The 12468-nt window shown below is 44.0% G+C and overlaps 1 protein-coding gene across 2 annotated transcripts in view; it reads right to left on the bottom strand.

Moving 5' to 3' along the window:
- CYB561 (cytochrome b561) overlaps positions 1-12468 on the bottom strand; it is a 57280-nt gene that overhangs the window by 21521 nt on the left and 23291 nt on the right. For both annotated transcript variants that reach the window (XM_073607677.1, XM_073607676.1), the window contains exon 3: positions 2625-2723. In XM_073607677.1, the coding sequence (XP_073463778.1) occupies positions 2625-2723 (99 nt within the window). The remainder of the gene's footprint in view (positions 1-2624; positions 2724-12468) is intronic.

The following is a 12468-nucleotide window of genomic DNA, read 5'->3' on the forward strand; positions in this document are numbered from 1 at the left end:
GAATAGTACCCCATCGTTGGTATCAGGAGGAGAAATAGTACCCCATCATTGGTATCAGGAGGAGGAATAGTACCCCATTGTTGGTATCAGGAGGAGGAATAGTACCCCATTGTTGGTATCAGGAGGAGGAATAGTACCCCATTGTTGGTACCAGGAGGAGGAATAGTACCCCATTGTTGGTATCAGGAGGAGGAATAGTACCCCATCATTGGTATCAGGGGGAGGAATAGTACCCCATTGTTGGTGTCAATGGGAGGAATAGTACCCCATTGTTGGTATCTGGGGGAGGAATAGTACCCCATCATTGTTATCAGGGGGAGGAATAGTACCCCATTGTTGGTGTCAATAGGAGGAATAGTACCCCATTGTTGGTATCAGGAGGAGGAATAGTACCCCATTGTTGGTATCAGGAGGAGGAATAGTACCCCATTGTTGGTATCAGGAGGAGGGATAGTACCCCATCATTGGTATCAGGGGGAGGAATAGTACCCCATTGTTGGTGTCAATGGGAGGAATAGTACCCCATTGTTGGTATCTGGGGGAGGAATAGTACCCCATCATTGTTATCAGGGGGAGGAATAGTACCCCATTGTTGGTGTCAATAGGAGGAATAGTACCCCATTGTTGGTATCAGGAGGAGGAATAGTACCCCATTGTTGGTATCAGGAGGAGGAATAGTACCCCATCATTGTTATCAGGGGGAGGAATAGTACCCCATTGTTGGTGTCAATAGGAGGAATAGTACTCCATTGTTGGTATCAGGAGGAGGAATAGTACCCCATTGTTGGTATCAGGAGGAGGAATAGTACCCCATTGTTGGTACCAGGAGGAGGAATAGTACCCCATTGTTGGTATCAGGAGGAGGAATAGTACCCCATTGTTGGTATCAGGAGGAGGAATAGTACCCCATCATTGGTATCAGGGGGAGGAATAGTACCCCATTGTTGGTGTCAATAGGAGGAATAGTACCCCATTGTTGGTACCAGGAGGAGGAATAGTACCCCATTGTTGGTATCAGGAGGAGGAATAGTACCCCATTGTTGGTATCAGGAGGAGGAATAGTACCCCATCATTGGTATCAGGAGGAGGAATAGTACCCCATCATTGTTATCAGGGGGAGGAATAGTACCCCATTGTTGGTGTCAATGGGAGGAATGTTGCATCAACATTGATATTAGTGGGAGGAATAGTGCCTCATAGCACTGGGAGGAATAGTTCCCCCAAGGGCCGGATAAATGCTAGCAAAAGGCCGCATCCAGTCCTTAACCACTTGCCACCTGCCCAACATCAAATGACAGAGGAGCAGTGCGGCTCTCGTTCTGAGTGGACGTCGTATGTGCGACACACACATGAAATTGACTCTCACAGTGACAATGACAGCAGTGTGCAGCAGAACAGATGATGATGACACCTCACCGACATGACATGTCCCCTCCTGAGCCACAGTGACAGTCTCTCCCCATGCCAAGTGGTCACTTTAGTCCAAACAGCACTGACAGTCCCACTCTCGGTTTGCCTCACTCCTGTCCTGCAGAACGGCACACGAGGCTCCGGCCGCTCCACTGCGCTCCCTTGCAACGTGACATCACACAACACGCTCAGGCACCGCCTCCACCATTCCGCCTAAACAAATTGGAGCAGGCACTCGGATGGTCTCTGCTGGCTCCGAACCAAAGCTGTGCATGCACAGTTCCGAGCTGAGCGTCAGTCATATTTTTTACTGGCAACCTTTTCCTGTCACTGCCATTTACTGGCAAGAGAAGAGTGCCCATTTTTTACTGGCTGCCAGTAAAAATACTGGCGGTTGGCAACACTGCACCAGCGGGAACCCCATCCTGTCAAGTAACAGACAATGATTTGTGAATGAATAAAGCACACTTCTCATTTCCTAAGCCCCTTGTAGTTATGTGTATGCACTAGTTTGCAAAATTGCACTAAAAAATATTTTGCACTAGAGTACAATATTTGGCAGGGATATACATCTCCAGTAAGCTGTGTTCACATTTTTCGGTCTATCATTACAAGTGTTCTTATCTTCTTCCCATCACATTAAATAGCCATAGCAATCATCTGATATACACAAAGTACATGTGTTCCTGGCTGTTTTTAAACCTTCCTACCAGGGGGATTCCAGGTGGGAAGGATTATTGGCATCCTTACCCTGTAGGCAAGGCGAGACTAATAAAATACAGATATATTATCAGGTTAAAAACATATACGTCACAGATGATTACTCTTACTGCTAAGTTAACCACTGGTAGGGTGTTAAGCAGGCCATAGATGAGTCGAAAACAAAATTTTTAGTCGATCGTCAGGTCGTTTTTTTTTCACATCATTAGTGTGTCAGTTGTGACACGCGATTTTCGTGCCACAATTAAAAGTGACTGATCCAACATGCTGTATTTTTTTTTTTTTTTAGAAAAACAAAGCAAATTATGGCACAATCGTATGTGCCATTTTCGTTTTTCGATCAACGGAAGGTTCGGTTTTTGACTCATCTATGGTCGGTCTCATGCCCTCTAGACTGGTATGCAGAGATTTGCAGTTTTCTAGAACTACCAGTAACTACAAAAGATGTCTAGCAAGTAGCAGATGAGAAATAGTAACATCTTCTAGTTACTCACCCACAAGCGAGATGATCAGTGCCAGGATATGTAATGCTCCGTGCAGTATCTTCGTTGCTCTCTTTGTTTCATGTCTAAACACTCGATACACCAATAAAGCTGTGGCAATGAAAGAAGCACATCATTTATATTAGTCGGTAATTACCACAGTTCCACTTAAACTACTATGACTTTAAACAGCTTTGTTAAAGATAAGAAAATGCTGAACTTTTTTTTTTAATCAAAACCGTAACTAAAGCCCTCATCCCCATCTCTAAGCATTACCCCTGGCTGCTGATCTATGCCTAATAACCTGCACAGATAGCAGGGGCTACTGTCTTGTGATTTATGACAAAAGGACAGAGGTGCCATTGATGTGCAGGCAGTGATTGGCAACCTGGTTTCATCCTAAGGCCCCTTTCACACAGGCTGTCCGATCAGGACCTGATCGGACCCTCCATTCACCCCTATTGAGCGGCAAATGTCAGCAGTGACTTGTCCACTGCCATCCACTGCTATCTGATCCTGTCTGCAAAATCCAGACGGATGGTGGTCCTATTTTCCATCCATCTGGTGGATCAGATTGGATGAAAATGGACAAGGAGGCCCGTTTTCACCGGTTCTTCCCCATAGAGGAGGGCGGAACTCTGTCCGTCTCCACTCTGCACAGTGAGCCAAGATGGACACGTCATCCACCTTCTCAGAGGGGATCAGCGGAGCGATCCACCAATGAGCAAGCAGATTCCATCCAACAGAGGCGCCCATGTGTGAAAGGGGCCTCACTGTGCTATAGGAGAGGGAAGATGGCTTCACCCAATGGGAAATAACAGGGTCTAGATGAAAAGTTTGGAGAGAAGTTTTCATTGTTCACCAATTTTGCCTCAGGAAAGCTCATTTTCTTTAGATTTATTTCCTTTAGATTTACCAAAACAATATAATATGAGGTCAAATCAAAACACTTTCAATTTGTATGCAATCAGGCAGGCCCTTGCATTACATAGTTGAAAATAAATCGAAAGGAAAAACGAACAAAAAAAGTTGTATAGCGTGTATGCAGCTTTAGTCAAATAGAACATATTTGGTCGCCGTTTCTGTAAATATTAAAAAAGTGTAGTTTTAACAACAAACAAAATAAACTTCAGCATTCAGGGATTCTTCTCTAGGGCTCATAACACAACCCCCATTATAGGTATTAAAAAAAAGCACACCAAATATACTGAGCACCCCTTCAGACCCCGCTGCACATAGCAGCTGTAGTGCGCCACATGACCACATTAACCAATGAGAAGTGCTTCTTTTTTCTGAGACACTTTACCAGAAGACAAATCCTCAAATGCGTTTCTCATTGGTCATGGTCATATTATTGCGTTGAGGAATGAGTGCTTGCCATTCAGAGTATTATGATGGATACTCACTCTGGGGCTGTATATTGCAGTGTAAGGACTGCTACACCAATACTATTTTCACCAAAGTGTTTCCTCATTATCCACTATTTGATCATGCACAAAAATTGGATTACTTACCATTAAAACGGTTTCTGACGCTCTATCCTTTTGAAGAGGATTTTGCCACAAAATGAACTTCTCCTCCTGCAATCAACCCACCAGTGCCTTAACAAAGCTCTGATCATTCCTATAGAACAGTGGTCATCAACCCTGTCCTCAGGGCCCACCAACAGGCCAGATTTTATGTATTATCTTGGGGAGATGCAGACTAGAATACTGCAATCACTGAGCAGCAAATGATATCACCTGTGATGTATTTCAGTTATCTTGCAAACCTGGCCTGTTAGTGGGCCCCGAGGACAGGGTTGATGACCACTGCTTTAAAGAACTCTACTGATAAATATCACAAGTCATTTCTTTATATCTACTCCCTGGTAGGATTTGCCCTTCAACCCATGCTCACCACTGCATTCATTTCCAAGACTTTTGTTGACTCATCAACCTGCTAAGCAGGGATCTGACACTCAATGTATTAAATGCATTCATCAGCTAACTTTATCATTGAACTTTATGTATGATTCGGCATTGGATACTAGCCAACTTATGCCTCTAGTTTCCCTTTCTTCTGTCCAGCTCCACAGGGAGAATTGTTCAGTAAAGCAACAGTGTAAAGGGGCACATGGGAATACAATTTGTACAACTTGCTGCCAGCAAGATCCTTCAAAAAATAACATGCCCAAGTGCATGAGCTACCAGAAGGCCTTGTTACAACCAAACAAATGGCAACCGTCCCAACCTATAACTACATAGCTCCCAACCGTCCCTGATTTTGAGGGACTGCCCTTCATTTGGAACAAAGTCCCCCTGTCCCTTGTTCTGGTCTGGTCTGGTCTATATAGCTGTATATAAAATTTACTATTTATCTATAAAAAAAAAGTGTTTCCCAGTGCTAAACCTTTTATTCAATTTCTAAATTGCTGCATTTGTAAATTTCAAAAGCCAATATAATGGAATAGCAATGGTAAAAAATGCACTTGTGGGTTAATCCAATCTATTTTTTATGTAATTCTCCTTTTAAAGGGGGGTGCGTCCTATATGTTCTACAAACTTTTGCTAATAGGTGTTCCTCGTTTCCATCTCAGAACGTTGGGAAGTATGTAACTAGTCTTAGCAGCAAGAAGCACATGAAAGGGCAGCGCACATCAAAAGCAAACTAGAATTCCCAGCTCACTTACCAGCTAACTTGCAACAAAACCAAATTGACCTCGTCTAACAGTTCACATTAAAAACAAGGGTTTTAGTCGCACACTTTTGCAAACATATGTGTAAGCCTCAGTGGCCACGTCAAGGCATCCCTTGTTACAACTACCCTTTGTGAGACATGGTCTTATTGGCTCCTCGCTGGATGAACTCAATAAAAAGACAACAGGGGGTAAGAATACTTCCCTCAGCTACATTAAAGAATTGTGCAGGCTGATGCCGTCTCATCCTGTATCAAAGTGTTCTTTGCATTCCTCATAGTAAAGTTCCAGTTATTAAACCCACAACAGTCTTCTTCCACCTCTTTGGACTCAGGGAGTGATAAACATCCTTGGCAAACCAAGGAATCTAAAAATGCAGATGAATCTGCCCCAGCATGAAGGTCTGCTCCCACCAGTTCCATAGAGTTTTGCCTCTGTCCTCCACCTCAATTTTTCGCTTTGCTTCTTTCTGTGTCTCAGCATGTCAGACATACCTTCTTTCAGCCATTGTTGAACCAGGGGGTTATCACTTCCATTCTTCAAACCAAAAGATTTCAAGGTGGTTTTTTTTAAACCTGTTTGTAGTTCCAAAACCCAGAAGTGGCATTTATCCTATCTTGGATTGAAAGGCTCTCAATGCCTTTAGTCATTCAAAAGTTTTGGATGGAACCCATTTGATCAGTTATTGTCTCCTTTCAATGCAGAGGCTTCTTACCTCCATTAACATAAAGGATGCATATTTACACATTTTTCATCATTCCTGGTCATCTGCAATTTTTTCATTTTGCAATGAGATTCAAACACCATCAGTTTGTGGCTCTTCCCTTTGGTCTTGCATTGGCTCCAAGAGTATGCCAAAAGTCCTTGTTCTAGTTCTGGGTCTTCTTTGTCCAAGAGGCATTCCAGTCATCAAATATTTGGATGATCTACTGTTGCAGGTACAGACATCCCTAGCCTTGGACTCAAATGTGTCAATAACAATGCGGACCCTTGGAGAACTTTCAGGTGGATCTTAAACTTTAAGAAATCATCCCTGATTCTGTCACACAACTTTCGGTATCTGAGCCTTCTCCTGGATACCTTTTAGGCCATGGGCCTTTCTGCCTGGGTGAAGTGTTCAACAACTACAATCCCTGCATCAATCTTCCCGGTGCAGATGCATACAAGTACCTTTTCCCGGTATAGGTTACATTACTAGGGCAGTGAGTGGTTCCTGGGCTTTTCATCTTCAGGCCTCATGTCTCGTGGTCTTCTGTACATACATTCTAAAAGTCAGTATATCTGCCTCTACAGATGCTAGTTTTGGCAAAAGATTCTGTAAGTGGCAATTTAATGACATTGGTGTCCGGTTTTGTTTAGTTTTTCTTGTTGGGCTAGTTTTACTGAGTTAAGGGGTGTCTGCCCCTCAGTTTGGACTGCCTATCAACATCCCTAGGTTGCCTAGTTATCACTAACCCTTGTCCCATAGGCTACTTTCACACTGGGGGCGTTGGCGTTTTATTTTTAGTGGCGCTTTTACGTAGTTTATGCGGCACTTTTCGGCCACTAGCGGGGCACTTTTAACCCCCGCTAACGGACGAAAAAGGATTAAATGCGCCGGCAAAACGGCACTTTTCCGGCTCTTTGGCAGCGCTGCCCAGCACTCCTACAGCGCCTCAAAAATGCTGCTTGCAGGACTTTTTTTGGCATCCTGAGAGCACAGCGCCCCAGTGTGAAAGCACTCGGGCTTTCACACTGGAGTGAGAGGAGAGGCTCTTTACAGGCGATATGCAGGTGCTATTTTTAGCGCTATAGCGCCTGTAAAGCGCCTCAGTGTGAAAGGGGTCTAAAGCATTATAGATAAACCATAAAATAATTTTCTCCATTGAGGGACACAGCCCCCTCCCCTTATATGCTATAATTTTCCCTTTGGACTGCTGCCTACAACTGAGTAGGTACGAGGAGGGAGGGATTAAAGCCTCAAAGGGACTGGCCTTCCGTTTTGTATGTGCCTACTGTACCTTTGTCCTGTAGATGGCAGTATAACTTTAGGTTGCTTAAAAATGATCAAGCTGTGTCCCTCAATGGATTTTAAGAAAAGGACTTTGTGGTAAGTACAGAAATCCTATTTTTCCTGTGTGGGTTTAAGCATTATTACTATAAAGGAGCACAAAGACTTCGCCCCAAAGTCTACATAGTCACACTTTAAAGTGATTGAAAAGGCAGAAGGTTTTTTTTTTTTATCTTAAAGTGATTGTAAAGTCTATTTTTTTTTTGTAAAAAATAACAAACATGTTATACTTACCTACGCTGTGCAGTGGATTTGCAAAGGGCAGCCCAGATCCTCATCTTCTCAGGTCCCTCTTTGGCTCTCCTGGCCCCTCCCTCCTGACGAGTGCCCCCAGAGCACGCAGCTTGCTATGGGGCACCCGAGCTGCAGCTCCGTGTAACCATTCAGACACAGAGCTGTGGCCCGGCCCGCCCCCTTCTCTTCTCATTGGCTGACTGACTTTGATTGACAGCAACGGTGAGCCAATGGTGCCACGCTGCTGTCTCAGTCAATGAGGAGGGGAGTCCCGGGTAGCCGAGACAATCCTTCAACATCGCTGGACAGAGAGTGGTCTCAGGTAAGCATTAGAGGGGCTGCTGCACACGGAAGGCTTTTTATCTTAATGCATGGAATGCATTAAGATAAAAAAAACCTTCTGCCTTTACAATCACTTCAATGTATTTCTATGCATTCGGATAAAAAGCCTTCTGTGTGCAGCAGCCCCCATCAGCCCCTCTAATACTTACCTGACATCCCTCTAGATCCAGCAATGTTGCAGGAGTGACTTGGCTGCCCGGGACTCCCCTCCTCAGTGGCTCAGACAGTAGCAAGGCCCCATTGGCTCCCGCTGCTGTCAGCCAGCCAATGAGAAGCGAGAGGGGCGGGGCCAGGCTGCGGCTCTGTGTCTGAATGGACACAGGGAGCTGTGGCTCGGCTCGGGTGCCCCCATAGCAAGCCACTTGCTGTGGGGGCACCTGTCAGGAGCGAGGGGACAGGAGCACTGAAGAGGGACCCGAGAAGAGGAAGATCTGGGCTGCTTTATGCAAATCCACTGCACAGAGAAGATAATTGTAATGTTTTTTTTATTTCTAACTAAAATAAAAATGAGACTTAATTAGTTTAACAAAGTAAAACCAGGACCAAAAGAGACACACAAAAGAGGAGTTTCTAGCTCACACAGCTAATACCAAACACATTGTGCTGGCACTGAGGTCGGACTTTTACTTTTCTAAGTTTAAAACAACTTTCCGCTGACTAGACAAAGATTTTCGAGTTATTTTCCAGTATGTTTGGTATCATGCCTCACTGTGTACAGCTTTCTTCAAATCATATTGTAGAAGAGCCAAGTTGGAAAGAAAAAGGTCAGATAAATCCTAGATATGATCTTAGAACTGTTATCTAATATCTTGGAATCACACAGCTTTTTATTTCTTCTTTTACTTGGCCTCAGGGCTCTTCTGCAGAAGTTGCATCAGGCGCTTTGCTGCAACTGTTTACTATACTTAGGAAACCTACCTATATTATTCAAATTACAACTGATGGGACCACATGGGACAGCAGAGAGGATTCTTCTTAGATCTAAACACTTCAAACTCTACATTGATGTTGTAAATCACATTGCACTGTATTAAAACCTCTATACGCTCTCCGGCCACTTTATTAGGTACACCTTGCCAGTATCAGTTTGGACCCCCTTTTGCCTTCAGAACTGCCTTCATTCTTCGTGGCATAAATTCAACAAGGTGTTGGAAACATTCCTCAGAGATTTTGGTCCATAGTGATATAACATCACGCAGTTGCTGCAGATTTGTCGGCTGCACATCCATGATGCGAACCTCCCATTCCACCACATCCCAAAGTTGTTCTATTGGATGAGATCTGGTGACTGTGCAGGCCATTGGAGTACAGGGACCTCATTGTCATGTTCAAGAAACCAGTGGTGAGATGATCTGATCTTTGTGACATGGTGCATTATCCTGCTGGAAGGAGCCATCAGAAGATGGGTACACTGTAGTCCTAAAGGCTGCTTTCACACTGCAGCCAACCGAGCGTTAGCAGTATAAAGCGCCACTCATTTTAGCAGCGCTTTACCGCTGTTAGAGCGGCACTTTGGCGCCGCAATTTGGGCAGTAGCAGGGCGCTTTTAACCTCCAAGAAGGGTTTAAAAAGGGGTTAAAAGCGCCGTGTAGCATTCATTCCAATGGGCAGGGGCGGTGTATTCATCGCTCCTAAACCGCCCCAAAGATGCTGCTTGCAGGACTTTCTCTAATGTTCTACAAGTGCACCGCCCCAGTATGAAATCACTCGGACTTTCACACTGGGGAGGCAGTTTTCCGGTGCTTTACAGGTGCTATTTCTAGTGCTAAAATGCCTGAAAACTGCCTCAGTGTGAAAGGGGTCAAAGGGATGGACATGATCATCAACAATACTCAGGTAGGCCGTGGTGTTTAGACCATGCTCAATTTGTACTAAGGGGCTCAAGAAAATATCCCCCACACCATTACACCACCAGCCTGAACCGTTGATAGAAGGAAGGATGAATCTAGACTTTCATGTTTACACCAAATTCTGACCCTACCATTTTGAATGTCGCAGTTGAAATTGAGACTCATCAGACCAGACAACGTTTTTCCAATCTTCTATTGTCCGATTTTGGTGATCCTGTGCAAAATGTAGCCTCAGTTTCCTGTTCTTAGATGACAGGAGTGGCACCCGGTGTGGTCTTCTGCTGCTGTAGCCCATCTGCTTCAAGGTTTGATGTGTTGTGCGTTCAGAGATGGTATTCTGCATACCTTGGTTGTAATGAGTGGTTATTTAAGTTACTTTTGCCTTTCTATCATCTCAAACCAGTCTGCCCATTTTCCTCTGACATCAACAAGGCATTTTCCTCCACACAACTGCCACTCACTGGATATTTTCACTTTTTCTGATCATTCTCTGCAAACCCTAGAGATGGTTTTGCGTGTAGATCAGCCGTTTTTGAAATACTCAGACCAAGCCATCTGGCACCAACAACCATGCCATGTTCAAAGTCACTTAAATCTCCTTTCTTCCCCATTCTGATGTTCAGTTTGTTCAACTTCAGCAAGTCGTCTTCATCACATCTAGATGCCTGAATGCTTTGAGTTGCTGCCATGTGATTGGCTGATTAGCAATTTGTGTTACCAAGCAATTGAACAGGTGTACCTAATAAAGTGGTTGGTGAGTGAATCTGTAATTTTCAACCTCATAATATATTTATCTCTGTCCATGAATGCTACACCAAAATTGTACTTTTTGAATTTTCTTTTCTTTCTCCTAGGCGAGGAGTCAAGAGGTAGTCCGACATAAAAAAGTTGAACAAAGTTGTAATTTTTAGCAAATCAGACCTCCAGCTAAAGATATGTATTTGAGAATAATGTATATAGTTTTCAATACAGCAAGTAATAATATATGAGTTTTTTTTATGATTACCCTTCTCATAATATGCTATACAGCAGTATTCTACTAGGAGAGGAAGGGCCAGCGCCTTGAGCCAATCAAGGCTCAGTATGGTTGCAGATTACCATCATTCTAACACAGGCTTTCTCAACCTTTTAACCCTAGGAGAACCCCAAAAGTAATTTATTTCTCGAGGAACCCTTACTAAAACCAATTCATCGGGACTCAATAGGAACAATGCCCCTTATATTGGTGGTCAATAGTAAGAATGTCCCCCTTAAAGTGGTGCTCAGAATGTCATCCTTAAAGAGGAAGTAAACCCTGATGGGTGTTACTTCCTCTTTGTTTCCCTGCAAAGGTAAAGCATAATGGGCTAGTATGTATCACATAGTAGCACGTTATGTGACACTTCCCTGCAGGAGAAGCCTGTGATGTCCCAGTCTTCTTCGATAGTAGAAAGCGTCCATTCTTCACCCCTCTTCCTTCTGGGGCCGCGAATTCTGGCTCTGTGACTGGCCGGAGTCGCGTGATGTCACTCCCGCGCATGCGCACGGGAGCCACCTTTAACGGTATGACCCAAGCTAGAAACGGCACAGTGTGCCCCTTCTAACTCTGGCGCATGCGCAGAAGAAATCGCCCTACGGCAATTTGCAAATATCTCCTAGACCGTGCAGGTCTGGGAGATATCTCGAGCACCTACAGGTAAGCCTTAATCTAGGCTTACCTGTAGGTTAAAGTGGTTGTAAAGGGTTTACAACCACTTTAAAGACAGCTAAAACGATATTTGGTGTCATGCTGCTGGGTTTGCTAAGTGGTGCTGAACCTTCAACTCTGTAGGCATCATCAAATAGGTGGTTCATCAGTCACAGCTTAGCCTCCCTGGCGGTTTTCCCGAGTGTGGCTCGGGGTTAAAATTCAGGACCATTAGCGGTAACCCCGAGCCACACTACGGGATTACATCGCAGGATCCTGGTGCGGCTTTACTTACCTTGTCCCCGGGATCCTGCGATGTCCCCCGCAGTGTCCGAGGGCTCCGTCCTCCTCCGAAGCCTCTCCTTGCCAGGCTCCGTTCCCTGCGAGCGTCGCGACGCACGGGGGCGGAGCCTGGCAGCAAATTAAAAAAAAAAAGTAAAAATCATAACACATACAGTACTGTAATCTTACAGATTACAGTACTGTATGAAATGATTTCACATCCCTTTTGTCCCCAGTGCTTTGGCCCATGCCCTGCATGCAGTTTTATGTGATATATACTGTTCTTTCTGCCTGGAAACTGGAGATTGTCCATAGCAACCAAAAAGTGTCCCTTTACGTCAAAAGTGGCTTTAGACCAGCTAGAAAACAGCGATAATAAATTAAAACACTTGCAGAATTGAGCGATAGTGAATCGTGGGGAAATTTATTTTATTACTATTTATTTTTATTTTTTTTAATTATTTATTTTTATTTATTATATTATAATTTATGTTTTTGTGTTTCAAACTTTATCATACCCGGGATATCTACTAGACTCTGGTTTGGACAGATTTAAGTGTGTTATTGTTAAGAATTACAGACCTACAATATAAAACGCCAAATTTCCATGAAAAATAATTGTACCGCTTTCAGCACCTAAAATCCGAAATAATCATACCGCCAGGGAGGTTAAGGAACACTTAGCAACCTCTGGAGGAACCCTGGTTGAGAATGGCTGTTCTGACACAATGTACAACCAGCACTTAGACCCCTTT

Source organism: Aquarana catesbeiana, linkage group LG12 (assembly GCF_042186555.1).
Source record: "Aquarana catesbeiana isolate 2022-GZ linkage group LG12, ASM4218655v1, whole genome shotgun sequence".
NCBI lineage: Eukaryota > Metazoa > Chordata > Amphibia > Anura > Ranidae > Aquarana > Aquarana catesbeiana.